This window comes from Mustela lutreola, chromosome 6 (assembly GCF_030435805.1).
Source record: "Mustela lutreola isolate mMusLut2 chromosome 6, mMusLut2.pri, whole genome shotgun sequence".
Classification (NCBI taxonomy): Eukaryota; Metazoa; Chordata; class Mammalia; order Carnivora; family Mustelidae; genus Mustela; species Mustela lutreola.
In genome coordinates, this window is record NC_081295.1 from 10,165,456 (window position 1) to 10,188,033 (window position 22,578).

Here is a 22,578-nt window from a genome sequence, read left to right on the forward strand (position 1 = left end):
GGGCACCAGCAAAACACCCAAGGTTCTACAAGCCACTGGAAAGCAAAACACATTTTTCCTTTGGCACATGGACAATTTGTTTTCACGTTGGCATCTGTTAAAAATTCACAGAACGGCCCTGTTTCTTCAAGCCAGTTCAATAGAAGATGTCTCCCCACATGTGTGAAATAATGGTCACACGCTGTACCACCTTAGTAGAGCATCTCCCGACTGTAACGACAAAGCGATTTCTCATCCCAAATAGGTGTCACCTTCCCACTTGGAGAGAAAAATAGATTTTAAAGAATATTCTTGTTATATTTTAATATCTCCAGTGTTTATTTGCCTGCCTCCTTCTCTTCACAACATGAACTGCTTTGAGGAAGACAGAAAGTAATGACCCGTTCAAGGCTGTCACCCATGCCCCCCAGCGCTCTCCCAGCTGTGCGATAAGGTTAACTGGCAGAATCCGTCCCTCTTCCTTCTTGGCCACTGCAGCGTCCTATAGCCCAGCATCTAAGTTCTCCCCATCCACCATCACAGAACCCTCTCGGCTACTGACATCATCTAACAACGGGCAAAGGAGAATCAGGGGAAGCATCAGACTGATTACCCAGATGGTAGATTGGGGCAATATATCTGGCCTTTTCTTACACAATCTTTTGAGTGTTAGCTGAGAAAGTCCACTTTGGTGCAGAGAGGAAAGACAATTTTATGTGTGTTACTAGGTGCTGGAAGAAGCAAAGAAACTGCTTTTTAAGGCTTTCACAACCCACGTTCCCCTCCGAATCACCCGTGCCCAATGCTTATGTTTATTATTAGTATTTGCACAGGGCTTTGCAATTGATATTCTTTATTTTTCATTTTTCTCTTTCTTTTTTTCCCCTCCTTTAGGGAGGGGCGAGGTAGAGAGAGAGAGAGAGAGAGAGAGAGAATCTTAAACGGGCTCCAGGCTGAGCATGAAGCCCGACCTCACAACCCTGAGATTATGACTTGAGCCAAAATCAAGTCAGTTGCTCAACTGACTGAGCCACCCAGGCGCCCCGGGCTTCCCAGTTTATAACCTTCAGATACAAGGCTGCATTTGATACATGCAACAAATCCAAAGGACACTGATTCTCACCTTACATATGGAGGAAGCAGAGGTTTAATTAATTGTCTAAAGTCACAAAACTAATTAGTGGTAAAGCCTGCACCTACACCCAGGTTTTTGGGTTCCAAACTCCCTGAAGATTGAAATGAGAAAAAGCATGTACTACACGAGCGCTGCAGGTAGGAGACTGAACAAGGCCATGGGTCCTTACCACCACAGATCTCTGGTGAGGGAAGATTCCGCTGATAATCCCGGCCATGGGTCCTGAGCACAGCCAGGCTCACGGGAGGGTGCCTGGCTGTGGGGTGCCACTGTGACAGATAATGCTTCGTTCATTTGTTCATGTAGCAAATATGGACTAAAAATCCTACTAGGTGCCAGGCTATGGACGCCTGAAGGATCAGTAAAGATGGGCGGGGGTGGGGGGGCATGCAGGGTGGGGTTGGGGTCAAGGTGTGAGTGGCAAAAATAACAGAGAAGAGTTTATATAAAGATCCTAAAAGAGGTTTGGTTGGCTGGAGAGGAGAGGCAGTGGGGTGATGAGAGTGAGGCCAGAAAGGGAGGCTGGCATGGGGTAAGAAAGAGCCTCGTAACCAAACACCTCAGTGTGGCCTCCCTCCAAGGCAAAGGGGTGGGGGTGGGGGGTTCTTGGGCTATAGGGAATCCTATAATCTAACCAGCTGCCTAGAAAGACCATTCTGGACTCAGGAAAAGGGGACTGGAAGGGAACACAGCTGAGACAGGAAGAAGATCTCGGAGGCTGCTGAAGGCACCAACCTAGCCTGGAGTGGGGAGCGACCTAGGAAGAGGGAGGGCATGGCACACATTGCAGGGGTAGAGTTCACGGAACAAGATGACTAGCGGGGGGCAAATGGGAGAGAAAAAGGCATCAATGATGCCTGCTAACTTTCTGGCTTGGGAAACTAGGCAGATAATGGTCCTTCCCAGAGGTACAGACCCATAAGGCACAGGAGAAAACACGTTATAAAGAACTGCATGTAATACACAATGTGGAGTTTACCCAAGATCCAGACGTCCTCAGATATTTTCAGTGAAGAAGAATGAGCCAACTTACAAATGGGGGTTAACTATTAAAAGCAAGCATTAACTGGCAATTCAAAAAAATAATTGCATACAGCAAAATGACAAAACTATACATCTTTGATAGTCTCAAATTTTAGACTGATGATTCCTCAGGGAATGTGATCAACTATTTTTGTAGGTGATACTTGTTTTCCCAGTTTTTTGGTGAGCAGATCTCTGGATCGCAGACTTAAGAGGAACGGAACGATAACCTTGATACGTGCCTTATGCTGTTCTTTCCTTCACTAGGCTAGCTTTGGCTGTGTCCACAATCCAGCTCAGAGGCAGAGCTCTGAGGGCGAGAAAATTACAAACCGCTTCCTAGATACTCTCTCTTGTATATGACCTCATATTTGACTTTATTTTCGTCTGTCACAGATTATAAAAAAAGGGGTCCTCAATTAGGAGCAGAGGCTGAATTAACTGCATCTGGGGGTGGGGGAAGATGATCACTAATGCTTTCATACGTTGATCTACTAGACTTACACAGCAGTATGTATGGAAAGTGAAACATTTTCTCTTTTTGGTAACAGCCTTGCACTGAAAGGCAACACCATTTTATCTTTGCTGTGGTCACGAATAATAAGAACACCTTCATATACAAGGTAGTTAGAAAGGTCAAATAAGAGAATACTTTCTGATAACCAACATACCCCATGAAAACATTTCAGAATGCACAAAATTTACTGCCCTATTAAAACTGAGAATGCAACAGAGAGGAACCAAATGGTTTCTGTGGTTTGAGAAATAAACAAACAAAAATCTCCAATCCCGCTTCCAACTCCTTAACAATCATCTTGGTGGTTTCCATTTTTGAGCTAACTTGTTCATATGTTCTTGAAAATTAAGAAGTTAGGTCAATTAAGATACTCAAAATAATTTAAAATATTTCTAAACTAATTGTGATGTAAATATTGCCATGAAACCAGCTAGAGCATTAAAAACTTTTCAAAATTTTTACTTATTTCCATTTAAATATCTCAAGATATAAAGAGCCTGCTTAGGGTAAGGTGGTGGTGGAGGTGGGTTGGGGTTGGGGCAATGGCCTCTGGGCAGCTCATTTAAGCCAAGGGGGAGGACTCCAGCTCAGCCTGACGTCAGGTCTGTACAGTTACAGAACTATATCTGAGAAGGATGGGGAGCAGAATTGGTAGCTTTCATCTGGTGCAGGGTCAAAATGCACACCACATCTTAAGAGAGACAGCCTACATCATGCAAATGACCTATCATGGTCAAACTGAAACAGTATTTATTAATATGGAAAGATCTCCTAATTTAAGGACACAACATATTTTGTTCTTCGGCTGTTCTGTGCTCTGAAACCACCTGAAACCTCTGAACTGGTGTGAAGGTTGCACTATCTTTTGTTGTCCAGCTCAGTCTTTGCTGAACATCTACTATGCACGAGGCTCTGCTATAGACACGGGGATAGAGTCGAAACAGGATTCAGTTCTGGCCCTCAAGAGCTCAGTCTAATTTATAGTTAAGAGACTCAATTTATTTTAAGGGATCTCTTTTCTTGCCCTTGGCATTAAAAAGTAAGAAAGATTTGCCCTAAGCAAACAGAATGTGCTAGAGATCTGATGAGGAATTCTATTTGGACTTGAGACAGAAGGTAATGTAGGCCACTAAGGAGGGAGGGTAAAATTATACCAAGACAGTTAACATTTGGGATTAATAAAAGAAGAAAAAAACAGGAGAATAATGAAGACATATTCTATTCAAGCTACACAAAATAGGTATGTTTGAGGGGCCCTTGGGTGGCTCAGTGGGTTAAGCCTCTGCCTTTAGCTCAGGTCATGATCTCAGGGTCCTGGGATCAAGTCCCACACCAGGCTCTCTGCTCAGCGGGGAGCCTGCCCCCCCCCCGCCTACTTGTGATCTCTCTCTTTCTCTGTCAAATAAATAAATAAGATCTTTAAAAAAAAAACAAGAATTAGTTCCTTGTTAAAAAAAGAAATAGGTATGTTTGAAACCTCTTGGGTTGTACACAAATTCCGATTCACCTTTTCAGGATGGGCACACAAGAACAACATCTAATTGTCCAATCCCACCTCTGTGCCACACACTTCCTGGTTAATGGCACTATTTATATTCATAAACATGGAGGTACAGATAGAATATGACTGGGAAAATCAGATTCCAAAGACGGCAATTTTGGGACTCTTTAAACATGCAGAGGGGTCAGGGACAGAGTTTGGCTGGATTTTGTTATTTTCTCCTTGTCTGCTGTCCTTGTGAACTAGAGAGTAAACCCAGCACTCGTTTGGCTTGCCTGATCTGCCCTCACCGGTCCCAGTGAAAGCCAATTCTCTGTCAGGTGGAGCAAAGCCCGTGCGCTTTGACTACGACTCTGTTTCAACCGTAAAGAGAGAGAAGAAAGGTTGTCACGTAGGTGGACAAGGATGTGGGCGTGCGAGGGTGGGGGGGGGCAGGGGGAGGGTGCTATTCAGTAATTCTGGAAGATTTCACCCAGGATACCGTCGGCACAGATCTGACGGTCACAGAATGGTGCCAAAGAGCCGCCTCCAGCGACAGAATACATCTCCCGGCACATCACAGTCCTGCAGAAGCATCAACTCTGCTCGCAATCCATGTCCAAAAGGGAAAGTTCGGAGTGGTTCTGCTTTCGGCATATCTCAAGGACTAATTAAATCCTCCTCGCTACTGTCTAATTATTCAAATGCTATGGGATTACACTGAGGAAGTCCCTGCTGGCGTGCCAGATGAAAAGGGTTAAATCACCTACGTTAATTCTGAGAATCCAGATCTAGTTCAGACCTTCAGAAAACCACCAGTGTTACCATGAATATTTAACTAGACACCACTGTGAAAATTAAAAGGGAATTCAATTAAAAGGTTTTCAAAAAATTAATTCTGACCTCTCTACATCTGTCCAAATAAATAAGCCTTCTTGAAACGTTTTCACCTAATTGCTAATCCAATAACTAGAAGGGCATTTGCTAGTTTCATTAAGCTTAACATTTTACGGGGGTTAAAAATGCAATCATTTTAATGTTAATAATAATTATACTTATTTATCTACTCAGATGACTGAGTAGATATTCCCTCCAAGCCCTCTCAGAAAACAGGGCAACACAATACAAGCCATTTCCTACTGTTCTCTCTTCAAATTTTAAGATATACAAGTTGAAGATTATACAAGAAGGATAAAACTAACCTAAACTCATTAGCTACGATTTTCTCATAACATTTATTTTAGTATTTCAGCGTTATCTGGACGCTTCCTCCAATGTCTCAGGTGGCGTGATTTACACTGCTTGATTTTTTGGTGAAAGGCTTGAGCAGCAATTCTGCATTTTGTTATGTGAGGACTACCTAGACAAGATTTAAGATAAAACCCAATGGTGAATGTGTTACAGAACACTGAAGTCTTGACCTTTCTTCTTTTAAACTTTATCAATAATGAAGCAGGAAAGACCAAAGAACTTGAAGTCCGTTTCTTTACTGAGTTACCAGGAGGTTCTAACACCATGTCAAGGCAAACAGAAGCGCGCTGAGCTGGGTGCTGTATGGGGAGCAGACTAGCGTGCGGAGACAGCACCACAGGACAGTAAAGAGACCAGTAAATACCTAAAATGTTTTCCTCCTTTTTGTACCTGCGAACTACAGCCCACATCCATATTTCCTTGCATGTACACTCTTCATGAACATATGGAACTGAAGAAATTCAGTCATGTCGGCTTACACACGGTGTGGGGAAATGGATCTGTGACTGATTACCTTAGACAGACTTGACCCCAGAACCACCAGGTGGGAGGGCACTGCAGGGCTGCTGGATCTGGGCAGCACGCGGACTCCACGGCCGACTCGGCAAACAGCTCTGGGAAGAGGACAGGGCCTTGCAGATCCCAGTGTGGTTCAGATCCTAGGACAGTCTGAGGTTTGCGAAATTCTCTACGGAGTACAGTTTATTAATACATCTTCTTGCTCAAAAGGAATCCAAGGACCAAGTAGCAAGGAACAATGGGCAGGGCATGAGCTCAGCTTCCCGAGCCTGGAGGGAGCCAGGCTTACGGGGAGAGTTATAAGCACTGCTGTCTTTCCTGAGGACTCTGGGAAACACCCAGAACATCACACTGCCAAAAAGAAGCAGGCTGCGTCGGTCTCCAGGCAAGTGTTTCTAGATTCTTTGCTATTAAAGAAGATCTATCCCCTGTAGATACATGAAAGAAGTGTGCGTAACTGGAATCTTACTCTCTTATCTTAATCCTACTTCTTAAAACAAAGTAAGTGTAAAAGGAATTGATCGACTTGGTTATATTTTAGTACTCAGCAGTGTGGGAGCTATGTTCCTGTCTAGCAAGTTGAGAGAAAATACGTTTTTTAAAAATGATGCTAACTCATTAATATACTTCTTTCCTCTCTGTTTATTTCCTCACTTCCTTCAATAGGGGTAGGGGGCTATATCAATTGTAAAGGTATAACTGGAGTTAAATTACTTTTCAATACATGGGAGTCAACACTGGGGAATTTTCGAGCAAGTGTTTTCTCAAATCTACTTTGTACTATATTTTCTCAAATCTACTTTGTACACTCTTGGTACATACCCAACAACAAAACAGACAAGGAAAATGTTACATTTTATCAAAGCATTATAATGACTGTGTTATTTGCCATTGAGACACCTGATCAAGTATCATCAAGAACTAACATTTCTTCCTTGATTTTAACAAATAATAAAGCCATTAAAAAAAAAATCATTGCTATCCAATTTTGGAGGAAAGTTAACCATGAATGGCAAAGTATCTTTTTTTTTTTTTTTTTTTTTTTTTGGGTAAAGATTTTATTTATTTAAGAGAAAGAGAGAGAGAGAAAGAGAAAGAGTGGGAGGAAGCCAAGAGGGAGGGGGGGACCAGAGAGGGAGAGGGAGAAGCAGACTCCCTGCTGAGCAGGGAACCAGACATGGGGCTCGATCCCAGGACCCGGGGATCATGACCTGGGCCGAAGGCAGATGCTTAACCGACTGAGCCACCCAGGCGCCCCATGGCAAAGCATCATTTACCACCTATTTGGAAATACAAGGTCTTCCCATTTAGGGGACGTCCAACCAAGAGAAGGCACACAAGAGACACACATAATGTCTTTAGCAGCCTTTCAGAGAAAGCCTGGGGAACGTGTTCATTAAAACCAATTCAGATTTAGCAAGTTATAAAATTTATATTTGCTATCTGAAGGAAATGGTTATTGTAACTATCCAGATTGTTAAGTATCCATTACCAATTACCAAAACCACACTACATACACTGAAGATAATCAGAGGGAATAACAAACACATCCACCCAATTGTTTTATATAGTGACACCAGAAGAAAACTCTGGATTTTCTTGCTAATGTATTTAGTTAAAATTTTAGCAAAGGGAGGAAAAGGGAGTCTGAAGCAGACTCCATACTGAGCGCAGGGTCTGACACAGGGCCTAGATCCCCACCTGAGCCCAAACCCAGCGTCGGACACTTAGCTGACAGCACCACCCAGGTGCCCCTGTTTAATTTGACTATGTTTTCTCATTGTGGCACCATGATTCACATTTGGCTTTCTACATTTTCAAGTTCTTAAGGGCGTTATCAGTTGGAATAGGCTGGGGGACATGTTGCTGGATGATCTAGAAGGCGTTTCTCTCTTTTAGTTCTTTGCAATAAAAGTTAGAATGGTAGGACTTCTGAATAAGGAACCTTTTACCCTTGAATGCTTGCCGAAGAAGCGGCCTCTCCCGGTGGGGAATGGTGCTACGGGGTTATGGTGACGGTTAAGGGAAATGACAAATATCTTCATCTTAGCTCTGGGTCTGGCCTGAGCAGGTTTTCAGTGCAGGATAATTTCTCTCATCCTTTATTTTCTCCACTTCCCTGACCTGGCAGCACAACGGAGGTGCAACCCAAGGCCAAGTAAAGGAGTTTAGAGAGAAATCCCCCTTGCGTGGTGCTAGCATGCTCTCCGTGAACTTCCAGATGACCAGAGACCCGAGGAATACATACAGAAGAGAGATGTGAGGTATAAGTCTGATTCACAGGAGGATACAGTGGAAAGTTCAGAGAAAGAAATGCATATGACACAATTATTAGAACATATTATAGTATCATTATAAGGCAGTGGTTCTCAAAGTATGGTCCTCAGATCAGCAGCATCAGCAATAGCTTGGGACTTGCCCAAAATGCAATTTTAAATGGCCCATCACAAGCCTACTGAGTCAGAAATCTGGGGGGGTGTGGCCCAGAAATCTCTTCTAACCAGTTCTCTAGGTAATTCTCATACACCTTGAAGTTTGAAAACCATTAGCTATCCCATCATTAGGTCACACTACAGTATCTCAATAAGGGAATTCATGTGTTAGCTATACATTAAATTATAATTAAAAAAGCTAAATATGTAGCGGTAGTAGAAAATAAAAATTTCATTTTATTCCTACTAAATATTCATTTCAACACCAACGATGTATAGCTAGGACTAATCCACCTTTTCACTGACATTACTTTCTAAAGCACGAGGTGCTGAGTTAAGCATGTAAAATAACTGAAACCTTTTAATTCCAATTAGAAGCAAATCGTCATCTGTATAACTCATACAGGAATAATTATAAATGTGGGGGGTCGGCAACCTTTAAATAGCAGCTCCCAAGCTAGCCACTTCTGTCTTTTGGGTGGGTGTGAGGGAGAACGCAAGTGACACGCTCCATGGGCGGACTGGGCGAGCCCTGACTCACAGGCAGTGGGAAGTGGCCGGCACAGCCCCACATGGTGCAGTAGACGTGGAAAGCCTGGTCTACAAAAATCACCACTAACAAAAGCAGCTTTACTACAGAAGGAGAGAAAGGAGACAGAGATAAATAAATGAAGGCCAAAGGCCGTAACCAATGCAGTCATACGCAGGGTCAAAGTGTACAACCGAGCTAAAGATCAGAGTCTGCCTACGGCGGGGCCACGTGGCCAAGAGCTTCAGGAAGAGCCCGTGTTCTTTCTTCCGGCTCTGGCCCTTGAGAGCCTCCAACAGTGAGGAGGTCCTCTGGGAGCTCTCTGGTCCTCAGTTTCTTGAGTTTAAGTGGAGGTGACTGAACTTGACAAGCTCTCAGGTTCGCTCTAGTTCTAAGCTACTACAATCGTACAATACAAGGTCTTACTCTGTGTTTAAATTTTTACTGTCTAAGCATCCTGGGATAAATAGTTGGTCAAAACAGTTAAACATACATGCACTCTAACATTTTACTTCACTAGGACTGATATCCAAATCACATCGGGAACAGTCCCTTTGGCCCAGCTAGAACAAGTGTCAGGATACTCATGTACAAACTGTGCTTCACGGTGCTACGTGGACACACATGCTCCTTGGGTCTTGAACTGCGCTTGGTAAAACTTCACCTGATCTGCAAGAAAGCAGCCTTCTCTTCCATGGTTGTTTTATGTATGTTCTTTTTTTGTTCATCTGACGAAGAAACATTATCTCTAAGAAGATGCATGGCTGACCAGATTCGTGTAAGCCTTATATACTCAAAACACAAAGATATATAGACATGAACTGAAGACTAACCTCTTTCCTGTGACATTGGTGACTGGCTCAAGGCAGGATGGGGGCTGGATTCTGACTGGCTCCCGGGTGGCTGAGGAGGCATCTGACTGCCTGGAAAACACAGGAAGGGAAGTGGGGATGGGGAACCCTCTACATTAATATTGCAGTTGTGCAAAACCAAGACACAGTTACATTTATTTAAATTTAACGATTACAGAAGGTACGGCCCCGTATAGAAAAAGCCATGGCTCCCAAAACAGGCTACATCGTCCCTTTCTGGTAAAACGAAGAAGAAACATGGAAAATCAGACTCAGCAAATGACCTCCTGATAAGTTTGATTTCTTCCTGAAGGAGTTCCCAAGCTCACAAATAAACGAGCAGCAGAAATCTGACACAGACTTTAATGCAGCTAATAAAATCCAAGACTAATGAACTAAATTCCCCCCTCCTGAGTTTGAACTGGTTTCTAAGTGGCCAGGCATGCACAGTGGCCAAAAATGTTTTGTTGGTAAATATTTATTTGATGTAGAAATATCAACCAATTTCTGAAAAAAAAACCTTTAATCAGAGATTTAATACAAACACAATAGACTTTGGTGAAAAAAAAAACTATAACATACTACTATAAAATCTACATTTTATATATATTAGCACTAAAGAGGAAGTATTATTCTGCACCTTTATTGCTAATAAAGCAACAGCATCTATTAACATCTATTTGATTTCCGTTTATTTAATGTGTGCTCAGTGTGTCTCTTCAAACTGTAATGTAAGCTCCTTGAGACAGGAATCATGTCTTTTACTCCTTTAATCCCTCCATTAGCATAACAAATATTAAGAAAACTTTGTTATTTAATGGCCCTTAATCTGAGCATATGAATTACGCTCAGTATAAGTATAAAGATACTTGTTATTTTTATTAAGTAAAGGGAGGCAATGAATCATGTGAAGGCAGGAGACAGGATTTTGAGATTTAAGAATCATCAGAGGTACGTGATAACTCACTTTCTGGCTCAGAGGATTAAATACATTTTGACTAAAAATATTTATTGAAGAGGGCAGCTGAATTTAGCCCAGTCCTCAAGGTGCTAGCTCTCATGGCATGAAGAGCTTGCTGTTTTATCTTCTCATCTTCTCCTTTGCTAAAATAAACTGAAAGACTGAAATAGACGCACACACATAGCGACATGTACATACATGCGCACGGGCATGCATACGTGCAGGCACGTACCGGTCTCCCCACATCACCCCCTGGTACTACAGCCGATGATCATGCTAGGTCAAGCTACCTGCTGACATCACAGCACCCACTTCTCTACGGTTCTGTGTACTGCCACGAGAACCACCGCTGAGTAGAGAAGGAAATGAATGAACTAAAGATCACCACCAGTTCGCCCAGTGAAGGTCATGCTGCAGAGTCTGGGGTTTTACGCCGAACAACCACCCTCTCCTCTTTCTAACCAACGGCATCTCTGCAAGGCCAGGCGGCCTGACTCCAGCCCAGGAAGAGCGCGGTCCCCAGAGTCTCTCAGGACTGTCACTCATTATGGATTCTAATAACGGCTGATTCTGGCAGCCAGAGAGGCCAGAAAATGATTTTCCCATTTAGAGAATACACACCTTGTTGTCAAAATGGAACTATTAAAAAGAATCCCAAATTGTTTTTGGGAGTTTAGACTTCTCACTTTCAGAAAAGAATGTATCTAAGACCTGTGGATATATTTCTGAGTGCTCCTGGGTTCAAACGCCCTTCTCATTCTCAGATACAGTGAGAACCAAGACCTAAATGGACAGCTGACGACCATGGCGCTGTGAGACCACCAGGAGTAGCTCTGAACTCACAGCCACGCCTAGTGTCTAAAAATCCTAGACAAACAATCCGGTCTCTCTTCAGCCATTCATTTTACTCCTAGACATTTGCAATAAATTTGTGTGAGCACCAAATAATTAAACGGAAAGTAAAAAAAAAACCATTCTGGATGAAAACAATTTCAAGGATAAACACTGGTCATCAACGTGGCCATAGACACACAAAAGTTGCTGTGTCTACTCAGGGTCAAGTGCTTCCTATGAAATGCCCTCAGGCTCCCAATCTGCAGCCCATTTAGAAATGAAAAGCACTCTGCAGCCAAATCCTGACTTTTTAAAATGTCACCGGGGAATCAGCTGCACTAAGACAGTAAGTGCTTACATTATAATGATTGTTTCTGTATGACAGACCGAATTCATAGACTCATGACAGCAAAACAAACAGTAATTCTGCGTTAATACAGGACACTACCACTTACGCTATGCACGCCCAAGGCACTGCTCTCATGTACAATATATCAAGTAAAAGTAAAGAAAGGCTGTAAGAAACCCATCTCATGAATTCATAAAACACTGCCACATCCAACAGCACTATGCCTGTCTGCTGCAATTCTAAGACAGATAGATATCTCTTTACGGCAACAAGAAATTTATTACTAAATCCATCCTTTAAAGAAATAAACAAGAGCCTTTTCGTGGTAAAGACAGATTTGAGCAAACTGCTTTAAGTTCCCCACGTGCTTTTACCCCCTATCTTTCCACCAGTAGTTTCATAGTTACTAAGAAAGAGCTTCACCTCTGAAGACACAGGTAGAAGCACAGTCACAGCCGGTGATGAATCAGAAAATAAATCTGAGAAATATAATACAGGATTAGTTTGTGTCCCTGGTCCACATAAAGAAGATAATTCAGAGCCCTCTGAACCAAATGAATTAAGTAAATACCCTCAAAATCATAGATTTTTATAGGACATATGTTTCTTATAAGTAAAACCTTTTAAACAAAATTTGGTAAGTATTTTAAAAGAGAATATTGCCATGCATAGTGAACAAACAAACTTTATGGGAAGGCTTTAACATTAAGTCAGAGTTTTTAAAGAAAGCCATTTTCCCCTTGTCTATAATGATGCGAACATAATGGAAAAAACATTACAACTGGGAAAAACTATGCTGAGTTAGAATAAATCCCACCACTTTACGGCTATGTATTTATTCTCCAATGACCATATATACGATATCGTACAAAATCCTGGTGCAACAGAATGAAAATGAAGCATCAGTAAGTCACCTGAATTTCTGCTGTTGCCAACTTAAAACTCTCAGAAGTCTGCAGCATGATTTTTTTTAAAGAAATTTAAATTTTACACTTACAGAAGTTACAACATGAGTATAACGAACTCCTATAAATCCCTTAGCTCACCTCCCCTAGTGTTCACGTCTTATACAACCATAATATAATTATCTTAAGCACTTAACATGCTACCATACTATTAACTGAAGATCTTACTTGAATTGCGCCATTGTTTTTCTTCCTTCCATTCTATCATCTCACATTGCGTTTATTTCTCCGTAGTCTCCTCTAGCCTATAAAAGACCCTCAGCCTTTCCTTATGTTTTAGGACCTTGACGCTTTCGGACAGTACGGCTCCTGACACAGACATGGTTCATTTCTGGTGTTGTTTACTTGGTAAAAGTTGGGTATCTACCAAATCCCTCCAAAATAAAATTACTATTGCGCCCTTCGCAGTTGTGAGTATCTTAGGGAAGATATTTGAGACTATGCAAATCCTCTTTCAAACTTGCCTGCATTCATTTCAGCGTCATTAGAGGAGCCTGCCTGTTACGTTTATTACAAAACTGTTCGTAATGACGATCCTTTATTTTCTTCTTTCCTTCTGCATGTATTAACAGAAGTCTATTGTAGGGAAGAATGAGCTCCTCCCCCCACTTTGTTTATGTATTTATAAGACTATTTATTTCTATCCACAAAAACTCATTGTAGAAGACACACTATAGGATTACTTCCAGCAAATCACGTCCTGGTGTAATCCTCACGTCTTGATTGAGGACAGAACTTATAACTTGACTTTAACCAAAGAATATAACAAAAGGAACGAAATAGCACTCCTAAAATTACATAACATGGCAAAATTAAAGGTGTTTTACAGATGTAATTAAAGTCTTTAATTGGCTGGTTTTGAGACAATCAAAAGGGCAATGATGATGAGCAGACCTGACTTTCAAAGAGGTCTCAGCAGACCTGTGTTTCCCATGGCCTTAAAGGCCTCACTTCTACAACCACAGACCATCTGACACTCTGCCGCCTTCTGAGGCCCTGAGCAGAGGACCTACTGGGCTCTGCCTGGATGCCTGGCCATGGAAACTGTGAGAAGGTGTATGTCTGTTGTTTTAAGTGGCTAAGTGTGCGGTAATTTGTTCAAACAACAAGAAATGAATACACTCGTTGATATTTATTTTATTCCATGGGTTAAAATCCAACATTGACATTATTTTGTTCCTAGAACTGTTCCAGCATTGGCCATCAGAAGTTCCTTCAAATCCTTAGTTTTTGGAATCGTAAGATACTGCAGGCTCATTTTACATTTTTTCTGACCTAGCCCTGTAATCAAGCATTTCTCCTAGGATTGCTTGATCTTTTTACTGCAAGATCATGTTCACAGCTGAAGATCTGAGCACTAGGTGTGCTCATTATTTCTGGGATGCTATTGCTTCTTGGCCCTCTCGGTGAACAGATGTAGGAAATATACGTATGCACACTAACCCATACGTACACGCGCATCTACATTTCAGTATCTATGTGTGTCACTGTGGGCTTATGAAAATACCTCTGATTCCAAACCAGAATTGGAGGGTATATTTCAGTCTTCCCTCTTTCCTTATTAAGACTTCTTTTTACAATAGTAAGAAACCCCAATCTCATTATCTAAATCAATACACAAAGTAACTTCAGAATTACGCATCTACATCACTGTGAAAAAACAGAGCCATTCATTAGAGGACTTCCTGCCATTTTGCATTCCCCTCACATCTTGACTGGCCCTAATTGTTTTGATATTCGGATGGTATGTGAAATACTTCATGGTTCCAGAAGTCACCAAGAGATACAAAAAGATGTGTGAAAGAGTCAGTCCCCCCTTAATCCTGCTGCCCGGTTTCCATTTCTTCTTCTTTCCACTCCTCCCCCAGCTGCCGTCTATAATAAACGATCTTTTTAAGTTTCTGGTTTATCTCTGCTATATATATTTTTTTCATAAATGAAAGGTATCTGTGGATACTCTTACATTATTTTACTCCCTACTTGAAGGGTAACATCCTACATAGCTTTTGGGCTTTGCTTTTCTTCTTAACAACATATCCTGAAAAGTACTTTCTATAAGTTTATAACATTTTTCATTTGAGGAATAGGTATATGGTGTTCCTTTATGTGAATATTCCGTACTTTATGCAACCACTTGCCAAATATGGGCATTTTAGCTGTTTCCAATCTCTTGCATGTGTATTTCTGTACTGCTTGAGATCTACCTTTAGGGTAAATTGCTTGAAGTGGGATTGCTGGGGCAAAAAAATAGATCAATTTCCCTCTGCAAAGTTGTGAACCAATTTAAATTCTTACCAGCAATGTCTGAAAGGTCTCTCTGTAACCTAACAAAGTATGTGGTCATTTAAACCATGTCTGTCAGTCTTACATGTGAGAAACAGTATCTGAGATTTTTGAATTTGCCCTCCTGATTCTGAGTGAGTTTGATCACCATCTCATTTTAAGAGATATAAATATCTCTCTTCTGGTTCATTGCTTATTCATGTCTTTCCCACATTTTTCAGTCTGGGTTTTTAATACTTTTGTCTTGTAATTTTTAAGAATTCTTAATATGTCAGGGATATAATAACCTTTATGGTACACGTTGTGACTGTTTTCTCCTACTTTGTCAATTGTCTTTGGATTTTATGATGCCTTTTGTAGTGGAAATTTTTTTAAACAAAGGGCCAAATTTATCAATCTTTATTTTTATTGTCTCTAGATTCTGTGTCCTATAGAAAGCTCCTCTCTATACCAAGGTTAAAGAGGAATTCACCCCAGTTTTCTTCAAGTACACGCATGGTCTCATCTTAATCTGCTGGGATTTTATTTTTGTGTATGAGGAAATACAGATCAAATTTTATCTTTTCTGATCAGAGCTTTTAAGATCTACTCTTATAGCACATTTTAATGTCTAGTAAGGCTAGCTTCTTAACCCCTCAACCTACCTTTTCTTTTTCAGTGTTTCCTACCATTATTTTTTCTATATGAACTTTAGTTATCAATTTGTCTATATAAAACATCTTGTTGATGTTTTTACTGGGATTACAATGATACACTAATTCCAGGAGAATGAATGACTATTGAGTTCATCCTATTCAAGAAGAGGAGAACATCTTTCATTGTTCATGTCTTTTTTACTTTCTTCCAAGTGCATAAAAGTTTTTATGTACTTCCAAGTACATAAAAGCTTTGTGTATTTTGTGTTAAATTTATTCCTGAGCATTTAATCTTTGTTGCTACTAATTACAGACAGGATTTTCTCTAACTGTATGTCTTTTAACTGTTTATTGCTTGTGTAGAGGAAGGTCATTGCTTTTATTTTTCATTTTATTTTTTCATCATGATAAGAGTACTCTTTAATCCCCATTCCGGTTTTGCCCATACCCCTACCAACCCACGCTGCAGGAATCATCAGTTTATTCTCTGTAGTTAAGAATCTGTTTCTTGGTTCTTAGTTCTCTATTTGGAATCCATTTCTTAGTTCTCTCTTAGAAAAAAGAGAGAACCCCCCCCCCCCCATTTGCTCATTTGTTTCTTAAAGTCCACATGACTGAAATCACATGGTTTTGTCTTTCTCTGACTTACTTCACTTAGCATTATACTCTCCAGCTCTGTCCATTTTGCTGCAAATGGCAAGATTTCCTCCTTTTTATGGCTGCATACTATTCCATTGTACATATATGTACCAAATCTTGGGCTGCTTTCATAGCTTGGTTATTGTAAATAATGCTGCTATGAACATAGAGGTGCATGTATTCCTTTGAATTCGTGTTTTTGTATTTTGGGTGTAAATATCCAGTAGTGTGATTCTTTGATTGCAGGTAGTTCTATTTTTACTTTTTTTTTTTTTTTTTTTTTTTGAGGAATCTCCATACTGATTTTCACAGTGACTGCACCAGTTTACATTCCCACCAACAGTACACGAGGGGTCTTGTTTCTCCACATCCTCACCAATAACTGTTATTTCCTGCGTTGTTGATTTTAGCCATTCTGACAGGTATGAGATGATATCTCACTATAGTTTGATTTGCATTTCCCTGATTAGTGATGTCAAGCATCTTTTCATGCATCTGTTGGCCATCTGGATGTCTTCTTTGGAGAAATGTCTGTTCACGTATCCTGCCCATTTTTAATTGTACTATTTATTTTGGGGGTATTGAGTTGTATTAATTCTTTGTATATTTTGAATACTAACCCTTTATCAGGTATGTCATTTACAAATATCTTCTCCATTTAGTAGGTTGCCTTTTAGTTTTGTTGTTTCCTTTGCTGCACACAAAGTTTTTATTCTGATGTAATCCAATAATTTACTTTTGCTTTTACTTCCCTTGCTGGAGGAGAAATACTTAGAATAATGTTGCTAACGGCCTGTGTTGGAGAGATTACTGCCTGTGTTTTCTTCAAGGATTTTTATGGTTTTGGGTCTCACATTTAAGTCTTTAATCCATCTCAAGTTTATTTTTGTGGCTGGTGTAAGAAAGTAATCCAGTTTCATTCTTTCACATGTGGCTGTCCAGTTTTCCTAACACCACTTGTTGAAAATATGTTTCTCCTCATTGTATATTCATTTCTCCTTTGTCAAAGATTAATAGATCATATAATTGTGGGTTTATTTCTGGGTTTTCTATTGTTTCATTAATTTATGTATCTATTTTCATGCCAAATACCATACTGTCTTAACTACTACTGCCTTGTAATATAATTTGAAATTCAGAATTGTGATTACCTCCAGTTATGTTTTTCTTTTTCAAGACTGCTTTGGCTATTCAAGGTTATTCATGGTTCCATACCAATTTTAGAACCGTTTGTTCTAGTTCTGTAAAAACTGTTGTTGGTATTTTGATAGGGCTGCATTAAATCTGTAGATTGCTTTGGGTAGTACAGATATATTAACAACATTTGTTCTTCTAACCCATGTGCATGGAATGTCTTTCCATTTCTTTGTGTTGTCTTGAGTTTCGTACATCAGTGTTTCACAGTTTTCAGAGTACACATATTTCACTACTTTGGTTAAGTTTCTTCCTATATATTTTATTGCTTTTGGTGCAATTGTAAATGGGGTTTTCTTACTATCACTTTCTGCTCCTTCATTATTAATGTAAAGGATAACAGATTTCTGTACATTGATTTTGTATCCTGTGACTTCACTAAGCTAATTTATCAGTTCTAATAGTTTTGTGGAAAGTCTCCAGGGTTTTCTATATGTAGTATCATGTCATCTGTAAATAGCAAAGTTATACTTCTTTCTTACTAACTTTGATGCCTTGTATTTTTGTATGTTGTCTAATTGCTGTGGCTAGGGCTTCCAGTATTATGCTGAATAACAGTGGTGAGACTGGACATTCCTGTCTTGTTCCTGATCCTCAAGGAAAAAGCTCTGTTTTTCCCAATTGAGTATGATGTTGGTTGTGAGTTTTTCAAATTTCAAAGAAGGACTTTATTATGTTGAGGTATGTTTCCTCTAAAACAACTCTATGGAAACTTTTATCATAAATGGGTGTTGCACCTTGTTACATGCCTTTTCTCTGTCTACTGAAATGATCATATGGCTCTTATTCTTTCTCTTATTGTGACATATCACACTGACTGTATTGTGAGTACTGGACCTGGACCACACTTGCATCCTGGGAATAAATCCCACTTTGTTGCAGTAAATGATTTTTTAAATGTATTGCTGGGTTAGGTGGGCAAATACTTTGTTGAGAATTTCTCCCATCTACACTCATGAGTGATACTGGCCTGTAGTTCTCTTTTGTTGTGGTGTCTTTACCTAGTTTTGTTATCAGGGTGATACTGGGCTCATAGATAAATCTGGAAGTTTTCCTTCCTCTTGTATTTTTGGAATTGTTTAAGAAGAATGGGTATTAAGAAGAATGGTTAAGAACAGCTATTAAGAAGAATGTTTGGTAGAATTTGCCTGTGAAGCCACCTGGTCCTGGACTTTTATTTATTGCGAGTTTTTTGGGTACAGATTGAATATCATTGCTGGTGATTTCTATTTCTTCCTGCTTTAGTTTTGGTAGGTTTTATGTTTCTAGGAATTTATCCTTTTCTTCTAAGCTGTCCAAGTTTTTGGCATATAGGATTTTGTAATATTGTTTGTATTTCGATGGTATTAGCTGTTATTTCTCCTTTTCCATTAGTAATTTTATTTGGGTTCTCCCCCCTCCCTTTTTAAAATCAGTCCAGTTAGAGGTTGATCAATTTTGTTGATCATCTCAAAGAACCAGCTCCTGGTTTCACTGATCTCTTTTTTAGTTTTCATAGCATTTATTTCTGTTCTAATCCTTATTATTTCCTTCATTTTGCTGGGTTTGGGTTTTGTTCATTCTTTTTATTCCCGGCTCCTTTAGGTGTAATGTTAGGTTGTTTATCTGAGACTTTTCTTGCTTCTTAGTTGACCCATTCATTGTTTAGTAGCCCGTTATTTAATCTCAATGTATTTGTGCTCTTCCCAGATTTTTAATTATGGTTGCTTTCTAGTTTCATAGAGCTGTGGTCAGAAAAGATACACAGTACAAAACTGATATATTTTTTTAATTTGTTGAGACTTCGTTGGTGGCCCAATATATAGTCTATTCTGGAAAGCATTCTGTGTGCACTTGAAAAGAATGTGTATTCTGCTGGGTAAGAATGGAATGTTCTGAATACATCTTTAAATCCATCTGGTCCAGGGACACCTGGGTGGCTTGCTGCGTTGAAGCCTCTGCCTTGCGCTCAGGTCATGATCCCAGAGTCCTGGGATCGAGCCCCGCTCTCTGCTCAGCGGGGAGCCTGCTTCCCCTCTCTCTCTGCCTACTTGTGATCTTGTCTGTCAAATGAATAAATAAAATCTTAAAAAAAAAAAATCCATCTGGTCCAGTGTGTCATTCAAAGCCACGGTTTGGTTTTCTGGTTGGATGATCTGTCCATCAATGGAAGTGGAGTGTTAAAGTGTTAAATTCCCTTACTAGTATTGCATTATTATTATTTCTTTTATATTTGTTATTAACTGTTATATGTATTTGTGTGCTCCACTTGGGCACATAAATGTTTACAATTTTATATCCTCTTGTTGCATAGTCCCCTTTATTATTATACAGTGTCCTTTTTAGTTTCTTGTTACTATCTTTGCTTTGAATTCTATTTTGTCTGTTTTAAGTACTGCTATCCTGGCTTGCTTTTGGAATCCATTTGCATAATAAATGTGTCTCTATCCCCTCACTTTCAATGTACAGGTATCTTTTGGTCTGAAATGAGTCTCTTGTAGGCAGCGTACAGATGGGTCTTATTTTTTATTCACTCTGTCACCTTATGTCTTTTGATCGGAGCATTTAATTCATTTACATTCAAAGTAATTATTGCTAGATATGTATTTATTGCTATTTTGTTACTTGTTTTGTGGTCGTTTCTACAGATTATCTCTGATCCTTTCTTCTCTTGCTTTTTCATGTTTTATTGGCTTTCTTTACTGATATACTTGGATTCTTTTCTTTCTCTCTTTTTTTTTTTTTTTGCATAATTTTCTTTCCTCTCCTTTGGTCAGTGTGGTTACTTTCCGTTATTCTGTCTTCTAGGTCGTTAATTCGATCCTGTGCTTCACCTGGCCTATTTATTTCACCAAGTGTATTTTAAATTTCATTTATCGTATTCTTAATTTCGACTGGTCTCACTGATGTCCTCCACTATCTTCTCCAGTCCAGTAAGTATCTTTATGATGATGGAGTTAAATTTTCTATCAGGTGCATATTACTTCTATCCATTTTGCTTTGGTCTCTTGCTGTGGCTTGATCCTCTTCTTACATTTGGAAGATGTTTCTCTGTCTCCCCATTTTATCTTACTTTCTGTATCTGTTTCCATGTGTTAGGAAAGTCACCTACTTTTCTTGTTCTTAACGATATGAGCCTTCTGCAGAGGGGTCCCGCAGTGTCCTACAGTGCTGTGTCCCCTGTTCTTCAGGGTCTGGCACTTCAGGGAGTGTCTCCTACGTGTGTTCCCGGTGCTCTGCTTTTGAGTCTTGGTCTCTTTTTCTTTTAATGCAGTTGTCTGCAGAGGCTCTCTGCAAATGATGGGCAGCAAGGTGACAGTGATCTGCTTGCAAAATGACACCTGCCCCTACTAGAACTGAGGTCCTGTAAAATGTGCAGTGAGCAGATGTGGTATTGGTAGAGTTTGCACCAGTCTTCTGTGGGGAGGGGCCCAAGGCTAGGGGACTTAGGGGAGCCTAACTGGGAAGGGCAAATCCATGGAAGTGCAGAGGGGTGGGGCTTGATACAAGCTCATTAGATAAGAAGTGTCAGCATTGGGCTGGTTACTGCAGGTAGCCACTGTTTATGCTGGGGGACAGGGAAGAGAAATGATGCCTGTCCGCTCCTTTGCTCCTGGAGAGGTCTCCCTATGCTGTCTGTCTCTCCTGGAAGCACTCTGAGATAAGCAAATCACTCTGCCTCCCATCTGTCCCCAGTGTTTTTTAAATTGCTGGTTCTATGCTGTATCTTCATGGGCTGTTTGTCCTGCTATCTCCTTAAATGGGAGGGGACTCCACTTCCTAAAGCCCTCAAGGCCCTCCCAGGGCTGAACCAGCTGATTTAAAATTCCAGGCTTTAAGTTTGGCTGGTTTTCAGAACTCACAAAATTTAGCACCCTCTCTTTTTCAAAGGCAAACATTATGGAGCTTCATCCTCCAGGTCTGTGGACTCCTTGGTGCGCAAGTCCGTATTCTGCCCTTGTCCACAACTTAGTTTCCATCCTCGTGGAGGAGGACCATAATCCCAGACTCTGTCTTCACTCCTGTATCTTCTTCCACGTAGCCTCTTCCCTGCCTTCAGTTGTGGAGTCTGTTCTGCCAATCTTTGCGTTGTTTCCTGGGTTATTTATGCTGATATGGGCGTTATCTAGTTGTATCCCTGGGCAGGGTGTGCTTAGAATCCTAAACTGCCATCTTCTCAGCCAATTTTTTTTTTAACTTAAGTATAATTGATACATAATGTTATAGGCTATTGCTTTTTGTATGTTAATTTTATATCCTGCTACAACACTGAATTCTACAGTTTGAGTTAATTTATCATTGTTTCTCTGGGGTTTTCCAGGCTTAAAAAAGAAGAAGAAGAAGAAGAGGAGTTAAAAAAAAAGATACTGGTTTTTAAACTGAGGCATACATACTTTATCACATTGAGAAAGTACCTCTCAATTTCTATTTCAATTTTTTTCTTTTAAATATTTTATTTATTTATTTGAGAGAGAGAAAAAGAGAGAGAAAGCGAGCATGGGCAGGGTGAGTGGCAGAGGGAGAAGACTCCATGCTAAGCAGAAGACTGATGTGGGGCTCAATCCCAGACCTGAGCGGAAGGCAGACGCTTAACCAACTGAGTGACCCAGGCGCCCTCCCTGAGCGTTCTTATCATGATTGGATATTGAATTTTATTAAAAGAGATTTTTTTTTACAGATTTATTTCCATGGTATATAGGATTAATGCAGTTGTTAACAATGAACCAACCTTGCATTCCTGGAATAAATTTCACTTAGTCATGTTGCATTATTTTCTTTCTTTCTTTCTTTCTTTTTTTTTTTTTTTTTTAAAGATTTTATTTATTTGTCAGAGAGAGAGAGGGAGAGCGAGCGAGCACAGACAGACAGACAGAATGGCAGTCAGAGGCAGAGGGAGAAGCAGGCTCCCTGCCAAGCAAGGAGCTCGATGTGGGACTCGATCCCAGGACGCTGGGATCATGACCCGAGCCGAAGGCAGCTGCTTAACCAACTGAGCCACCCAGGCGTCCCTATGTTGCATTAT

General features: G+C 40.3%; 1 protein-coding gene across 10 annotated transcripts in view; it reads right to left on the reverse strand.

Moving 5' to 3' along the window:
• The window catches only part of ARID1B (AT-rich interaction domain 1B), a 439,398-nt gene that overhangs the window by 83,752 nt on the left and 333,068 nt on the right, over positions 1-22,578 (reverse strand). For 9 of the 10 annotated variants that reach the window (XM_059176681.1, XM_059176674.1, XM_059176679.1 and 6 more), the window contains one exon: positions 9,699-9,788. The exons of the other annotated variant lie outside the window; for it this stretch is intronic. In XM_059176681.1, coding sequence (XP_059032664.1) covers positions 9,699-9,788 — 90 coding nt within the window. The remainder of the gene's footprint in view (positions 1-9,698; positions 9,789-22,578) is intronic. 10 annotated transcript variants of the gene reach the window in all.